This window comes from Melospiza georgiana, chromosome 1 (assembly GCF_028018845.1).
Source record: "Melospiza georgiana isolate bMelGeo1 chromosome 1, bMelGeo1.pri, whole genome shotgun sequence".
Taxonomy (NCBI): Eukaryota; Metazoa; Chordata; class Aves; order Passeriformes; family Passerellidae; genus Melospiza; species Melospiza georgiana.
Genome location: NC_080430.1, coordinates 44,232,101 through 44,249,493, shown reverse-complemented (window position 1 = coordinate 44,249,493; position 17,393 = coordinate 44,232,101). Strand labels below are relative to the sequence as shown.

At 38.5% G+C, this 17,393-nt stretch overlaps 2 protein-coding genes across 3 annotated transcripts in view; one reads left to right on the top strand and one right to left on the bottom strand.

The window, feature by feature from the left end:
• ACAD11 (acyl-CoA dehydrogenase family member 11) overlaps positions 1 to 17,393 on the top strand; it is a 29,122-nt gene that overhangs the window by 6,407 nt on the left and 5,322 nt on the right. The window contains 9 exon segments of the mRNA XM_058028590.1: positions 67 to 214; positions 813 to 934; positions 1,358 to 1,464; positions 1,606 to 1,729; positions 3,400 to 3,477; positions 3,836 to 3,974; positions 4,092 to 4,199; positions 5,351 to 5,449; positions 16,930 to 16,996. Coding sequence (XP_057884573.1) covers positions 67 to 214; positions 813 to 934; positions 1,358 to 1,464; positions 1,606 to 1,729; positions 3,400 to 3,477; positions 3,836 to 3,974; positions 4,092 to 4,199; positions 5,351 to 5,449; positions 16,930 to 16,996 — 992 coding nt within the window.
• On the bottom strand, positions 7,424 to 12,346 carry ACKR4 (atypical chemokine receptor 4). Of its 2 annotated transcripts, XM_058028622.1 has the most exons (3): positions 12,260 to 12,346; positions 9,469 to 9,475; positions 7,424 to 9,370 (listed from the first exon to the last, which is right to left on the bottom strand). In XM_058028622.1, the coding sequence occupies exons 1-3, from the start codon at positions 12,344 to 12,346 to the stop codon at positions 8,307 to 8,309; spliced, it is 1,158 nt and encodes a 385-aa protein (XP_057884605.1). In that variant the 3' UTR covers positions 7,424 to 8,306. The 2 variants fall into 2 exon arrangements, with proteins under 2 accessions (XP_057884605.1, XP_057884595.1); XM_058028612.1 differs by lacking the exon at positions 9,469 to 9,475 and having other exon boundaries at positions 7,424 to 9,387; positions 12,269 to 12,307.

Sequence of the window (17,393 nt, the reverse complement as noted above, 5' to 3'; positions counted from 1 at the left end):
TGTGCATTTGTGGATGGAGGTAACATGTCTTCTAGCACTCACTTGAGGTTTTTATTTTTATTTAAGGCTCGTGTTTTGGCAGTGCTGGACTGGGAACTTTCAACTACTGGTCATCCTTTAGCAGATTTAGCATATGCCACTCAATTCTACTTTTGGCCTACATCTATTAAGAACTTAGGTCAAGGCTCTGTCTTGGGTTTCAAAGACACCATAGGTATGAAACTAATCTTTTTCTTGAAACAAATCCTATGTTTGGTTTCTATTTGAAATGTTGTAGGAATTAAATGGTAAATTCACAAGCATATAGTTTGGCATTTGTAAAGAACTTTTCCATAATTTATTTTTTTTGTTGTAGCAAACATGCTGATAGTGAGGGTTTAGATACTTTTGTTCTATCAAGCTTCTATCAAGCTTTGTCTTAGCTACAGCATGCTACTTCTGTAAAACCTTATTTTGAACCTTTCTAAGAGATAAAGGAAGAAAAAATAAATGTAAATGTAAATATATAATTTTTTTTTTTTCAAAAAAAGCCTTTTTTCCACCCAGGTCTAATTTTTTGCCTGACTGGAGTGAAGACACAGGGCAGCAGGAATTGTTGTGGTTATCTGAAATTCTGGCAGTTCCTACTTCTTTTGGTCTCTCCATATCACAGTTATGTCATGAGAAATGATAAATCATATATTTACTATGTAAAAGAAATACCTCATAAAATTTAAAAACTGCACAAATGTTTGAGGAATAAAGTGGGGAAAAATCATAGAAAATGTTGAGTCTTCTAAAAAAAACTCTTTGTTTTCTTTTTATTTTTGTAGAAACTCCTTCCTTTGAAGAACTGGTATCCATTTACTGCCGCTGCAGGCGTATTTCCACTGCTTTACCCAACTTGAACTTTTTTCTTGCTTTGTCCTATTTTAAAATGGCAGGGATAGCCCAGGTAATACCCTCACATTTGCTGAAATGCCACATACCTTGTGTGTTTGTGGGTAGTTCATTTAGTCATGGGTAATAATTGTATGTCTATGCTGTTGTCAGTTGGCTTGAGGGACAGGCTGGGCTCGTTTTGCATATCATGTGCAGACATTTGTCTTTTTTAGTTTTTACTTTTCCACTACTACTTTTTGTGATTGCCTTTTGTTTGGTTTAGCTGGGATATGATTTCAACTTTTGTGCAGCAAGCATCTTCATTATATCCATTATATGTACCAAAACCAATATTAGCATATCCCAGTAAGTTTTTTTTCCTTTTAAGACCATGTGCATTAAAGTGTTTCTTTTATATTTGGAGAAATCACCAGTGTGTTAAAGAAACAATTTTAAGTGCATAATTATGCCTTATATGGTTTTCTTTTGGTTTTAGGGTGTATATGCCAGGTATCTTATTGGAAATGCTTCTGCAGAGAATAGTCATGAATTTGCAAAGCTTGTGGAGCCTTTGGCACAAAGAGGATTAGAGCTCTCAAAAAGGTAAGAATGGTCTAGATTACTGGTCAAAGGCAAGGCAAAGCTTTTCCAACATCTTCATTTATTTAAATGCCTGTCTAAGGCAGCTTCTGTGATTATGAGGGAAAATCTGGTCTTGTTACTGGATTGAATGTTCTTCCCTAGGTCATCCTTCAGCAGCACACAGCACAGCATTTCTGGAGAGCTCTTCCATCAAAGCAGGAAAGGCCAAGAAATTTTGCTGAAGGTTAAGCAGTTCATGAAGCAGCACATTTATCCAGCTGAGAAGGTAAAAGCTTTTCATCAACCTGTTTATAAAGGAACATTTTCTGACTAGATGTTATAAAAATGTAAAAATATGTATAGAAGTCATGTCTTCCTAGTTAGTTTTTTTTTTTTCCAAAACAGCCTGATTTTCATGCAATAATGATTGTGTCATTGCAAAATATTATCAGAAATCATTATAGACAGCGTTATTTCTTTTCAGGATTAAAATACAACATTAAAATGTTGTGTGCATTGTTAATTAAAGAGTTATTTTTTAAACTTTTGAAGTGTAAAACCTTCTTTTTTAGAAAGAGTTACTTTTTAGAGGAAGTTGCCAGAAGACTTGTTAGACTAACAACCACCTAGAACTCTCAGATACTGAATCAAAAGACACCTATTTAAAAATAGAAACTGCTGATTTTAACCATATGAAGATGCATTTTTCTGTTTCTTGCTTTTTAGGCTGTGACAGAAAGTGGGATTGCATAATGTGTCAGAATAGCCTCATTCCTGAATATATATAATACCCATGAAAGTTTGAAATCAGATATGAAATATGCACAAAGTCTATAGTTAGTAGAAGGGAAAGTTAGATGAAGTAGTTTACTTCATGTCCTAGGGAAGTTAGGAATTTCCACATAGCAAGTTGGTTCAGCTTTTAGCCTCATGGAAGTACAGATGGCTTTTGATACAGAATTTGTTGTTTTGGCTTTTTGAATTATGTTTTTTTCCAAGTCAAGCAGAAATGCAGAAAACGTCTTAATCTAAATGTTTAATGAATACATCTACTTATCACAAGGAGAGGTCGAGGGCAGTAGCTCTTGATGTGCAAAGTTTCTTAAAAAGTATCTCTGTGACTAAGTTGGGATTGTAGTTTTGGATTGTCCAAGAAAGCCTTGCAATAATTAAAATATTTTCTTTAAAAACAAATGAACCACAAAAAAACATGCAAGTTTTTCAGATGAGTTGTGTTGTGCTTGGATGTTATTTCTGGTAACGGGGGTTGTGAATCAGGACTTGTGAAATCTTCTTGGCCATTTGTCTTTATTGTGTCATTTTCAGAACTGGGCACTACTTTTATTCATTTTATAACTAGGTTTGGGCCAGATTTGAAGTTCTGTGCCTCAGTAAAACATGTTTGTGAAAATACTAAGATTACTGAATTTAGAGTTTCACTTAAAACTAACGACTGGTGCTTGGAATGACTGCTTACATTATCTGTTAAGGAATTATTTTGACAGAAAGAGAAAATGCTTTTTTTTCCTCACAGTGAAGAAAAGATTAGCTGGGTTATGTGTTTGAATCTTAACTGTCAGTACATCAGGCTTTTATTTGTTGTTTTACTTTTGGGTTTGTGCCTCTTGTGTGTACAGTTGTCAATAGGTACTTTTATCTCCAGAAAATACTGACCTCCTAGGATACTATCTCCATCACATGCTTTAAACAATACCAAATAGTAGTTAATGTACTGATTGGGGTCATCTGATATTTAAAGTCTTGCAGAATGAATAGCTTGCCGTGAACTTCCAATGATATATTTAATTTTATAATGCAGCCAACTATATAATGTAAACCTGTGTTGAATATTTTTTACTTGGTTCCTTGGGTCATAGATCTGGAAGAGATGTATTATTATTTGTGTGTTACATGTGTTCTTAATTTAAACATCGTCTTTTATTTTCTTTCTCTAAGGAAATAATAAAATATTACACTGAACACAGAAATGCTGAGGACAAATGGAAGAAACCACCACTGCTGGAGAAACTGAAGGTAGGGGATAACAAATATTTTTAACACTATAGCAGTAAAAGAGCACAGACATAGAGGATAAGAGTGATTGGTATATCCTGTCAGAGAAGTTACTTTACATGGAAAGAAACAATGTGAAGAACAGGGAAAAGAAAGGAAGAGAAAACAAATGAGAGAGAAGAAAAACAAAATGAAGTCTGAGAGGGGTATATCTGACCTTTAAATCAAAGACTGAACCTACAATTTCAGAATAGCTATTGCAAAAAGCATCAGATATATTGGACAGTAGGGTAGGCAGGAGTGAAGAAAATGTGTTGCAAACCAGAATTTTTTTTTAATGACTTATTGCTGATGTTTTTTCTGTTGATTCTTGTGACAGGAATTGGCCAAAGCAGAAGGTCTGTGGAACCTTTTCCTCCCAGATATCAGTGGTCTCAGCCAGCTTGACTATGCCCTAATAGCTGAGGAGACAGGGAGATCCCTTATTGCTCCTGAGGTTTTCAACTGTCATGCACCAGGTTAGCAACCCTGGTTTAATCCCAAAACTATGGCACTGGAGCATTAAAAAGTTGGGTGTCTCACACCTTACAGGCTGTGTGTCTTGAGCAGTAATCATGACTGCTGATTTCTTACAGACACAGGAAACATGGAGGTTCTCCACATGTATGGCACCGAAGAGCAAAAGAAACAGTGGCTGGAGCCTCTCCTAGAAGGGAAGATTAGTTCTTGCTTCTGCATGACAGGTGAGTTTTTCTCCAGAAGACAGTTAGAGCCAATTGGTTGAAACTTCACATGGTGTATGCAGGGAAGAGTAGAAAACTGCAAGCTGTGTGTTACAGTGGACATTTCTGTACTAATTCAGTATCAGTGAATGTGTTTGAATATAAAATCACCTATGAGGTGTGAGTGCAAACTGGAGCAGCCGTACTGCCTTTCCTGGTAGTTGCCAATTTTCATGGTTACAATAATTAGTATTTGCTTTCTATGTCTTTTTAGCTTCCTTTTTGTACTAGTAAAATAAAATTTGTAGTACCAAACAGGTTTGCAGTAGAGCTTACCCTTCCTTGTAGTGTGCTGTGGAGTTCTCTAGACAAACACAGTTGGGTCCAAGTGTGATTATTGTGATTAAAGTTGTGTGGTTTTGCAGTCTCATAGCTTTTTTTTAAGACACAACCCAGAAATAACTTGCTTTGTGTCCATAGCTCAGCATTGTATTTAGTTTTGCTCCTGAAAGCTTGTGGCATTCAGCATCTCTGGAAGGTAGCTTTTGGAACTATTTCCATCTAAAATAGGAGGATCAAAATCTTGATCCTCGTATTTTAGATGGAACTGAGAGAACTGAGCCTTGCAAACTTTTACTTTGCAAATTCTGTTTCACTGTGTTTCCCAAGAGGAGATAGATACTTTTGTTTTAAAGTAGATGGCCTATAAAAAGATGTAACCGTGAAAGGAGAGAGTAAGAATCTTTCCTGTTCCAAAAAATCATTAATGAAATTTTGCTGTCAACTTCATGTAGTGTATTTCGTATACAACCACAAAATTATTTTCAATCTTTATGTTCGCTTGGGAAGAACCCAAGAGGAGAAAACAGGCTGAGGAGAAATATGACTGTTACCTGTAAGTAGAATGGAAGGATAAAGGATTTAAAAAGAGAAGGAAAGGAAGAAGGCTGATTGCAAAGGGTGGTCCAAGGCCAAGAACAAGTACATTTAAACTGGCTGTGAATAACAGATTGTTGGAAAACAGGAATTCTTTTGACCACCAGCAGCGAGTTCTTCAAAAAGTTTTTCTACTGGGAGCAAAACTTTTGATAGTGTATCCAGAGCCCTATGTTTGTGAAGGTTGTATTACCTTTATATTTAATCTGGTGGTTTGTTTTCTTCCTTTGACACAGAACCTGATGTGGCTTCAAGTGATGCCACCAATATGCAATGCAGCATTGAGCGAGATGGGAACAGCTATGTGATCAATGGCAAGAAGTGGTGGAGCAGTGGTAAGTGTGGAAACCTAAATAAGAATGGCTAAGGTAGAATTGTTTTCAAGAACTATTGAAAAAAAATCACTTTGCTCCATTTCTGAGATGAAAATTTGTCTTCTCCTGAGTAAAGGCAATAGCATGTAAAGCGGTAGAAGGAGCTGAATTGAGCTTTTGTTCTGTGAACCAAAGTCCAAGATTCAAATCCAGTTTGGGGATTTGAGCCCTTTTTGGAACCTCTGAATTTTGTTCACAGAGTGAATGCTGCTATTTTCTTTAAACATTACCTCTTTTCTAGCAGTTAAATTACATATTTATGGCTTTGTTTTCATGAAGCTGTCTTTGGCAGCTTGTGTGAGAGGCTTGAGAGTACCATATAGCTACAGTAAAAAATGGCTGCTTTTAAAGTAGCCTGTAGTGCAGTTGGACTGACTATTAAATGAGATTTCCTTATGTTATAATTCCCAGTAAAATCAATGCATTGTACTGTAAGTGGCAACTGTCCCTGATATTGTAGTACTGTTACTTTTTTTGCCAAAACATGTCACAGCAACTTGAAAGTCATCATTCCCTGGGAGTTTGGAATCCAAGCAAATAAACCAAGTTGTTAAACTGGAATGTTTCATTTATGTACACGATTATGACAGCTAGCTGCTGCTACATGCTTGTGCAATACTTGGAGTCACCAGAAGATAGATCTCTCTCTCTGTTCTACTGCTGTAAAACTGGCAGCAAAAAGAGGCATGGAATCTTGTCTCCTGACCTAAGAGTGTTGCTTAACTACTGGCTTTTTAGCCTTTGCTCTGGGTCACTGTCTCCCAGCTATGCAATGCTGTCCCTGAGGAAGTAATTGAGAAAGTTTTAGGGGGTCACACACAAAATAATATTCATAAAACAAGAAAGTTTTAGGGGGTCACACACACAAAATAATATTATTTGAATTATAAAAAGGAGAGTAAACATAAGGCAGCATTATTTGGTTTGTCTTATTTTTAATAAATACAAAGAGTGAAGTCAGATTTGCATAAAGACAGATGCATAAAAGGCACTGCAATCCCAAGAAGTTTGAGAAACGTGTTCATTTGGCTCTGTATTCGTCTCTCTTTCTGCCTGGCTGGGAAGGTATTTTTTTGTTATTGTTGGTTTTGGTTGGGTTTTTTTAACTTTTGGGACATTAAAACCTTGGATGTGTGGGAATCCCAGAAGCCTGGAAGTCTGGTCAGAATGTCCCTCTGTATTTGTGAAGACAAGTCATAAATCACACATGCAAGGAGTCAGTTACTTCATTGAAGAAGTGGGGTTTCTTATTATGCTCTGCATGTGTATAGCAAATCCAGTATGGCTTAAATAGGTCAGATTTATGGTGTATGTGTAGAAAACCTGTCAGGCACTTCTGACTTATCTGTTCACGCCCTAGTATTTCTCAAAACATTCTGAGCAGACATTCTGTAAGCTTTTGTAATCCAAACAGGGAGAAGAGGCTCGTGTCTTGTTTATGCTACTGTTGTTTCTTGTCTGTCATTTTAGAGCTTTTTGTTCCAGTCCATAATTGTGTAACTAGGAACAGTATCTAAAAATGAGAGATTCTTGCTGGCTTTTCTAATCTGTAGATTTTTTCTAATCTGAGACATTTTGTCAGTGCCCACAGGATGTTTGAAGATAAGGACAGAATGCTGTAACACCACTTCTTCATTTTGAAAGCTAAGCTAGCTTGCCAGTATGTTTGAAATGCTTCCAGTGACTCATGGAAAACTGCTGTTTTCCTGGAACCCCTGCCAACACTGTGGCAGGGAATGGCCTTGGTACCTCTCTTTGTAAAAATTGTAAATCCATGAGCTCCATATGGAATGAGAACCTCTCTGTTTTGTCAAGCAAGGCCTCTCCCATTTGCTGGTTGGTAAATGCCTATGATGAGAGATGTTAGTACCTACTAAAACAAAACAAAAATAAAGATAAGAAAAAACAAAAGCCAGGGCACTTTTTCTATTCTTTGATTTTATTATATCTTCATATATTTTAGCAGATGCAGTTATTGCAGTCCTTGATTAATTTTAGCAATTCTAAATAAAAAAAATCCAGGCCTTGTATCTGATGATTACCTGAAATTTTTATTACATTTATAAAAATCTAGAGTATGCCAGCCACCCTTCGAGCACTGGTTGAAGCTTAGGGTAAGCAGAAAAGAAGACATGAAAGATCATTTTTCTGTAGTTATGGAAAAGGAGTTGCTGGAGTGTTTTTGTGGAGGATGTTGTTGCTGGTATATACTTGTAGAAACACAGAGAATGGCTTTTCCCCCCTCTTTCTCCCTCTCAATTCTCAGCCATAAGCTTATGCTTCATTGCAATCTGCAAGGTTATCTATGGAGTGATAGTTGAGAAATGGAGCTGAACTGTTAGGCAAATGTTCTAAAGTTTTATAAAATAGTTGGAGAAACACAAGATTATTAACTTCTGGTACAAAGATTCCTGTTGTTTGATTGGTGAAGTTTTTTTTCTCTGTTTTAATCACGTACTTAGATGTGTACAGGTTGTTCATTACATAGTTGCTTAATTGCCTAGTACTGTGACACTTGGAAATTTAAATTTTGGGGGTGTTTTTAGGTGTTTGGGTTTTGTTGTGGTGCTTTTTTTTTGTTTGAGTTCTTTGATGTTGTTGTTTAGTAAATATCTTGGGTTGTTTCTAGGGGTTTCAGTATTCAGTTCTTGCTTGATTCCAATAAACATGTTCCATTTGAAAGTGCTTTGTGATGTCTTGGCAGGTTCAGAAATTCATCTGAAAGCTGACTTGCAGAGAAACAGGTCTAGAAGCAATACCTCCTGGAATCAGTAAACAATTCCCTTGGTTATGTAAGATGGTGGAAGCAATGGAGGGCCTATATAGTGAAACTGATTGTTTCTTCAGTAGGGTCTTCATAATTCATAGAAATTTCTTCAGGTCTTCCATTCTGCCTTTGCCTTCTCCAGTACCCGTAATTTTTAGCAATTTTCATGATGTGCATTTTGAAAGAGGCGCCCAGGAAGGCGTAGAGGAGGGGGTTGAGGCAGGCGTGGAACAGAGCGATGCTCTTGGTGACCTGGAGTGCCACATCCATGGTTTTACTGGCCTGGCAGTCTGTCACCAACATGTAGATGATGTCTATGGCTCGCCACAGCTTCACAATGTTGTAGGGTAGCTGGGTGACAATGAAAGTAGCCACTACTGCCAGCAGCACCTTGAAAGGCCTGGACTTCTTAACATTTGCAGACCTAAAGATTGCCCGAGCAGTAGCAGAATAGCAGATCAGCATTACTAGGAAAGGAAGCAGGAATTCCAGGATAATTTCCAGGATTTGAATGGTTGATTTTAAGAGTGTTTCCATGTTCATTGGAAATATGGGAAGGCATTCATTCCTCTCGTTGTGTTTCTTGACTTGATTAAATATCAGCTCTGGGATACTGAGGAAAGTGGCAGCCAGCCAGACACAGAGGCAGGTAACACTGCAGTGTTTGCCCACTCTTCTATGGCCCTGGGATTCAGAAGTGGCCCTGTACCTATCCACGCTGATACAGGCCAGGAACAGCATGCTGGAGCTGAAATTCATGGTGTACAGAGAAGAAGTGAACTTGCACATGGGGTTTCCAAGTTCCCATCCCTGCACTGCATTTGCAGCCCAGAAGGGGAGGGTGAAGAGCAGGAGCAGATCAGCGATGGCGAGGTGCATGATGTACACGTCTGTCTTGGTCTTGGGTTTCTTGCAGTAGGCATAAATTGCAACCACTAGTGAGTTTCCAGCCACTCCAACTGTGAAAGCCAGTGCATAGAACACTGGGAGGAATAATTTTCTGAAATTTCTCACATCACTTTTTTCACAGAGAAGCTCATAGGTATTGTAATCTATAAGAGGGTTGAGGTCATCCTCCTCATCATCAATCCAGTAATCTGTTGAGTTATTCATGTCTCAGACCGTGGCAAAGCTACAAGACACAAAAAAGTGGGGAGAAGGGAGCACCAAAGGAATAATATTAGGTTTAAGTTCTAAAATTTCTGTTGAAAACTAAAACCCTTCTTCAGAGCTGCTTATACATCTCAAATTTGAGGAACATATATATATACCTATATATGTATATTCAGAATACATTTGTGAATAATCAAAGTGAAGCTAGACAGTAACTGAGGCAGAGCAGACCATCTCAAGTTCTCACATGAAATAGAGTAACATCTCAAGTTCTCACGTGAAATAGAGGACATCAGTGTGGGCAATACTTGTAAAATGGATTCAGTTGAAATGCTTTCCTCACCCTTAGCATTTGAGGTTGTATAATGCCTGGAGTGCCCCTCATTTGATTTCTGCATTTGAGTCAAGGAGCCATCATTGCTTTACCTGCTTTGACTGTGTTATGTTTGGCAAAATTCCATTGCACATAACTGTCTGTACCTTTATGGGGTTGGAATTACACCTTCCCCTCTCCAGCCTCTGCAAAGCAAAGCAGCTGAAGGCTGTAAATGCTGCTGCAATCAGGTGTATAAGGAATATGAGCTGATTAGAGCTGAGGCAAGCAGCTGTCTGCTGTCATAAATTCTGACAAATTTTGGATATGTGTCTAGTACAGGGAGAGTGTTTTTGTTTGTTTCTCAGGTGCCCTGTACATGCCCATTACAAAAAGCACAGCAAGGAGTCAGTTGCTGAACAGCAGCAGAACAAGCTTAGTATCTATCGCACATAGCAAGCCATGCCCACATGGAATTTCTTACAGGAGCAGATTGTGTGGGTACACTGCATCTTACAGCTGGAGCTTCTCAGGATGTTATGACAGAAAGGAATTTTATCACATACAAACTACCCACAAGTACCCAAACAGCTCAGTTTGGTTTTTGAAGTATGATCTCATGATGGATTTACTCTGTAAACACTGAGGCTGGCTTCTCACTGCCAGCTTAGGGTTGAAGCTTAAGCATTTGTATCTTCAGATTAGGTCTTAAGCAAGTTTGTGTCCTGCATTATTTTCTTCTTTTCCTGTAGCTGTGTTCATTGACTAGTGTGCTGAAATTCTGTCTGTTGTAAAATACAGTCCTACAGTACCCTGTTTCCTTGGAATAAATGGGACTAAGGTTTCTTAACAGCAGTAGCAAAAATCAGCTGAGAATGAAAAACACGTTCCCCTTTTGGCATCATAGCAGTGTTTAGAATTTGAGGTCAATGTTGCTGAAAGCAGATTGTTATCTGATATTCTGTCCCAGAGCTACAATTTGGCTCTTTCAAGCCTGAAAGAAAAATGCAAATACCATTTCTGTTTCTTAGACAATTGTTTAAATGAAGTTTAAATGAATATTTAAACTCCTGAAGTTTTTTTAATATATCTGTCTACTAGGAAAAAATAAGTTACTGATTGATCTCATAATAAGGGTTGCAAACCAATTAAATAGAGAGAAATGGAGAAATGAAATTTTTTTTGTTTGATTTTTTTCAGTGATTCTCTTAGCCAGATTTTTAAAGTGTATTAGTTTAATATTAGCTATTGGTTTGGCTTCATCTTTAATGACTTTGAAATGTTAACGGAATAGTACAAAACACTTCCCATCAAACTTTAAAAAAGGATTACTCCTTTTTAAGTCTTGCAATTTCTTCTTTATTGTTATCTTTATTGTCATCTTTAATGAGATGTGCAGAATGGAAAAGTACAGTCACTCTACTTAATACTTTGGCAAAGGGATGTCTGTTCATGCCTAACAAGCTGTGTTAGCAGGATTTTCCAGCAGCAGTAATCTTTTGCAGCTTTTTTGTACTTTGAGGAAAGATTTAGTTATCAGCAGCAAAATAACCTTTATTTTATTAATTTTTTTTAGGAGAAGAGAAACTGCAGCAAGAAGAGTTTAATCCACTTAGCTGGGATTTGAGGAAAATTAGAAGTTAAATGAAAATATTTTTCTTGTGGTCTTAAAACACTTAATACAGAACCCATCAAGGAATACTTAATCAAATTGTATCACTGGTAAATTTACTTGAAAGCAAACCAGCAAACATTTCAGGGCAAACTTTAAAAGTCTGTGTATGACAAAGCGGTTTGGCTGTGACTCTGTGCTCCGCTGCCTGATAAGCTTTTGCCTGCCCTGAGTTCATGACAGAAACAAAGTTATCTAAAATGCTACATTGACATTTCTCCCTTAAAAGCACAGTTATGTTTTGGCTCTCCTGCCTGCTCACGTTTGTTTTTCCTGGTGGTGCTGTCTCTCAGGCACACGAGCATGTGCCCATTGCAGACAGCCAAGCAGTCCCGTGGCAGCTGGGCACTGAAGGGTGGTGGGAAGGCTTAGTTTAGTCTCCATCCCACACAGGGAGCCATGCCCATGTGGAATTGCTTACTGGAGCAGATTGCTGTGGGCACACTGCGTGTTCCAGCTGGAGCTTCTCAGAATGATATGACAGAAAGGAATTTTATCATGTGCAAACTGCCCACAAGTACCCAAACAGCTCAGAAGCTGCTGGTTTTTCAAGTAGCTTTCTGTTATACTAATAAATATATTAAATCTGCAACTGCATGCTTCCTTGCAGAATTGCTTCAGCCTTCCAGTCAGATAAAAATTCAGTGTTTCTGTGTATTTAAACTTCATGTAGGATTGTATGAATGATGGTGAATTAGTTTATTATCTCTAGTTTTAACAGACAGGTTTTTTTTCCTCTGATAAATTAAGCAGTATTCTGTCCTGCTACTGAGCAAATCTGATTTTGAAACTGGAAAGGATATGTGCCTTTAGTGAAATGATATATCTCTGTAAAGCTAACTTAACTAAGAGTTAATGTATGCAAAGAAAATATCATCCAATATATAGAGCAGTAAGAATTAAAACAAAACTAACCTTTTGTTCAGCAGATGAGTAGCAGGTACTGCAGTTGAGATGTGCCTCAGTGAAGTGATCTGAATTGCTCTGACACATTGCATTTTGTCTTCAAACACCACACCCTCATGTGGAAGTCCGTTGCACTTTCATTTTGACTTGACAGTTAAAAAAAAACTTTTAAAAACTGTGCTTTCCTGGAGACTCTTCTTGTGTTGAACACGTACACTTCCTACATTCCTTCCTGTTCCAACAAACTGTGACTGCTCTTTGGAAAGTCAGGACGCCCTTACTGCTTCTCTTTGTTGTTTGTGGTTTTATTCCTGGAAGTCCAAATGTTTAATACATCATCGAGAGGCTTTTATCAAACAACACATTAGAAAGGTGAAAAGGATGGAAAGGAGGTGCATCTGGGGCTGAGTTACTGGCCCAGACACCACAGGGAGTCACTCCATTCTTTCCTCGGGGCAGTACTGTGCTTTTGATGGCTGATTGTGTAAGGTTTAAAGGGATCCTTACATCCCCTCCTTATATAACTTTTTAGGGGATACAATAGAAAGATGAGTTGGTTTTTGTGAGGTGGGGAAAGGGGTTCTTTCAGTGTGTGAAACCAGAAAGATGCTGAGGAAAATATGTGAATTGTCAACCAGAGTACAAGCAGATATTCCTGCATCCTGGGGGAGAGTTCTCAGGGCCTTGAATGTTGTCAATCTCATAATCAAATTAGTGACCTGTTTGAATTATCCTGGATCAGAAAACAATCTAATGAGCTTCAGTAAATGCAATATTGAAGCCTAGCAACACAGAGAGATATTAAGGAGACCAGAGGTCAGATTTTGGGGGTTTTTGGCACGCTGGTGCACCTGCCATGACTGGATTAAGCTTCTGTCTGTGCTTCAATTATTTAGAAATATGTGAAAGGAAAGATTCTTAAAAATGGGCAACTAAGAATGTAATGGGCAAATTTTTTCCACATGCTATATTTTGTTTCAGAATGACAAAGTAAAATTGGCTAGGAGAGGAATTGCAGCCTAGAGGAAGAGTGCCACAATATTTGTGCATATTTCTGCAATGTTCTCCTCTTGAGTTATCACAGTATTTCAGTGGTGCTCTTCACAGTGGCAGAAAAGATGCTTGGGCTCCTTCCCAGCCATCTCCTCTCAGGTGATGTCATGTTTTTGAGGCCTGAGCTCTGTCTCTTTAAAAAACAAATGAGATTTTCAGTTCTGAATAGGCTTTGTCTCAAGAGAGTCTCCAACAAGTTCTGTGGGCAGGCTGTAGGAAGGCAGTGAATCCTCCCTTGCTTATTGCAGTTCCTCAGCTCCTTGTAACCTTTCAGGGGTGCAGGGAGGACAGATCCTTCCAGTCAGAGTAAAGAAATAATATTGTCATGTGTGTATTTCAGTAGGGTCAAAAATAACAAAAATTAGGAAGTAAGAGTGAATACAAAATAGATTTTAAGTAAAAACACTTGTGGCTGTGTGAAAGTGGCATGAAGGCAAGAAAAAAACCATTCCTGAGCTGATCAGCTGTTCTCACTTGGCACCACCAGAGCGTGTGAGCTCCAGCTGGGAATGACCAGCAGCCACATTCAGTGGCAGGACTGCACAGCCCCAGCATTGCCTGTTTGCTTGCAGCTACAGCTGTGGGCTTTGTTCTCCATGAACCAGCTGCCTGCACTGGAGAAGATGAGCTAAAGCTGTGGAACACAACATGCTAGTGGAGAGAAATTACTGCAGGCTCTTGGTGGGATGTGCCTCTGTGTGTCCCTTTTCTCCATCAGGAGACTCCCATCTTCCAACCATCAGTACCATGCTGTCATACACATCCTTGTAGGACCAACATCTCAAGGGTGTTGGTCCTACAGACCAGTTTCTTCTTGTAGGAGAGGCCAGAACTCTCCTACAAGAAGAACAGGAAGCTGACAGATCTGTAAGCCACCACAGACCCCTGACCTTTAGCAGAGAGAAGTAACCTGCTGGGCTGAGGGGTGCAACAGGCAATGTGGCAAAAACCATAGGTATTCAGCATTCAGGCAGTAGTTCACCTGGCCTTAGTCATCTTAGTCTCACTGAAGACTGAACACTGAAAAATAAATAGAATGTAAGAACTAAGGTGCTGCTGGCTTCTGAAAGCATAAGGTAGAAAAAAAATCTACCTTTTGGCAGATTCCTCAAGTACAGGTAGTACTCAAAGGTTGTCACATTTAGTAGTCTCTCCACCAGAGAGAACCTCTATAAGTTGATTGTGTGAAGATCAGTAAACTTAAGCATGTTATACCCCTGATAGCAAAGGTTAGGCTTCTAATGGGATTGTGATCAACACTCTAAGCACATGTTAAAATACTATCTTTGCCTCACTATGTGAGTGAGTGCCATGAAGAGTTCAAAAGTATGTTAGTTAAACCAAAGATGTTTGCCAGTTTAGCAGCATTGTGGTCTAAAAGTTTTGGTTTGTGCAGTCATATACATTGAAAACTTTATTGAAAGCTCATCAATATGGAAATATGGTTAAAACTGACCACCTGAAACGTCTAGTGTTTCTTCAATTGTGAGTTTTCTTGCAAAATTACTTCTATTCTCTGACTCTTCCCCTCCATCCTCCAGCAACATCTCTGAATTCTGTAAGTGAGGTGAAAATGTAACTTACAAAAGAGATGTTTATTCCATCCAGGCTGTTTGCATTCCCTCCAAAGCACTGGAGTTTTTCAGAGTCTTGCATTAGACCAGAACTTTTTTTCAGTCTTTTATGGGTTGAAGTGACATAAAATTTATTTTAGTTTTTCAGGACTTCAGACTCTAAGGAGTGGAAGGGCCAGGAATCTGCCATTCATTGCTGTGATTAGAGAGGAGATTGGAGAGTATTCATTTGCCTTCCAGAAATTGTACAAATGATTTAGAACATCTAACCAGATGTCCAGCTCTTAGTGAACTCCTCACTGAGTTCAACATGAAAGCTTCTTCTGAGGTTTTGGTTTTTGGTTTTTTTCATGGTTAAATGATTAAATGACATGATTAAATTTGCTCTTTGTTTTCAAGTAGGGATGTGACTTGAGGATTATTTACAAAACAGTTTTTCAGGCATTTCCAGAAGGTCAAAATCTATTTTGTTGTAAAACCTCACTTGAACATAGATCTGTTTTAGAAAAGAGCACTTGTGCAATTCTTTACCTTCTGTGGAAAAGGAGAAGAGTCAAATACCCCTTGTGCAGGGGTGATGTTTCCCTGTGCAGAGTAGTATCCTGCAAAGCATATGTTGGGTCATTTGGAGCTGATCAGCTGCTTTTGGTTGCAGTTGCCCAAATGAGCCAAATGTTTGGGATCCAGTTAGGTAATTTTTTTTGCCAAGTGGATTTATGCCCCTGGCCAAAGCTTTTCACTGGAATTTTTAGCTTGTTGGCATTGTACAGCTTGTGAGCCACTCTTTAAGCCCTCTGTGGAAATAATGGCTGAATACCATATTGCAGAAGAGGAAAGTAAACATCTGGCAGTCTGGCCCTCCAAACAGGCAGTGTTTATCACAATTAAATAAATCTCTCTCCCACTTCCTGGCCATCAAAGTGGCTGCTTGTAGGAGGAAGTGGCTCAGCTGAAAGCCAGGTGGTTGTATTGTCCAGACCAGAGTCTCCCAAGCCTTGTGAGAACAGCTGCCAGAGGAGTCATGAAGTTGTATTTGCTTCTAACCTCAGAACAAAGCCAAGCTGCTACAGATCAAGCCTTGAATTGAATCTCTACAAAGCTTGTCATCTGCACTAAAAAATTACTGATTGCTACACCCATTGGGTATTTTCCCTAGCTGTATTGTTTGTGGGAGGCTTTGAAAGGAATGAGAGCATGCTTTGGTACTAAGAAACCTTTAAAGAAAAAGAAAAAGACAGGGAGGATTAAGGATCATAGAAATGTTGTTTTAATCAAGAGTAGAATCTTCTTCAGGACTAGTACATTAAAGTGCTGTCTTTATGCTACAGAGGCTTAATAGATATGTCCATAATAAGAAACATCTCAAGTAATGTTATCAATAGTTTGAAATGCTAGCAGGCTATTTTCAGGTAACAATTTTCACTCAGATCTTTCTTCAAAGTGCAATCTAAAATCATTGGCGTAAAGGGGGAGAAGTCCTGCATTCCAGAAAAGTTATGCTGAAGTAGTAGTAAAGTAATCATGGTAACCCTTTGATAGCCTTATCTGCATAATTTGGGTATAATGTGGTTGGTGTTTCATTCCCACATAGACCCTCCAGTGTTTATGGGTTGAAGAAGATTTTTAGAAGTTTTACTTTTGAAACGACAGCATGTCACCTTGATAGATGGGCTGTTGTATCACACTTATTTGCTCAGCTGTAATGGAGACTGAATCAGATTCCAGTAATCAGATTCCATTTCAAGTACCTTCTTGTTCCCTTTTCATAGGAATAGGTGATTAGGAATCATAGGAATACGACCTGGAGGGTTTGGATATTTGGCTTTTCATGGTCTCCTTCCCACAAGTCAGCTCCCTTTTACTTGTTAACTACTAATGTGTATTTTGTTCTGATGTGCTATTCAGAATATAAACACAGGGGTAGATTGCATTTCCTGCCTCACAAAAGGAAGGCAGTAGGGTTTCTTGTTATGAAACTTAATTTGATTCTACATTGAGATTTTACTACTAAAACCAATTTTTGTGTTTGCCACTTTTTTTAAGGTGCTGGGAACCCAAATTGCAAAGTTGCAATTGTAATGGGCAAAACCAAAAACTCATCAGCATCCAGGTAAGAATTCCTAGGAGACTCAGAATCCCCTAAAACTTGTTCCCTGGAGGAGTTGCTGCTTGCAAAAATTTTGTTAAGTGAAATGCCACTAGTTGCCTTGACCAGTTGGATTGCTCCTAAATTAGAAAGATGTTTTAAACCTCAGCACCTGTCTGTTGTAGCCTGAGTTCCTGTTTTGCTGTCAGATGCTGTTGACTGAGTCCTCCCAACCTTTCCACTGTTACCATCTTTCATTGGCATGTTTCCCACCTCTCTCAATTGCACCAGCTCTAGTGTTTGTGCAGCTGTGTGATGGACTGGATGAGGAAATTTTGGGGACTTCACCAGCTTTAACTTGGTCACATAAATTTTAGTCTGCATGAGTTGTTTAGTCTGCATCAATAACCAACAACTCTGG

Excerpts from the sequence above, each read along its gene's own strand:
- ACKR4 (XM_058028622.1), bottom strand. The coding sequence starts at position 12,346 with ATGTGTCAGAGCAATTCAGATCACTTCACTGAGGCACATCTCAACTGC.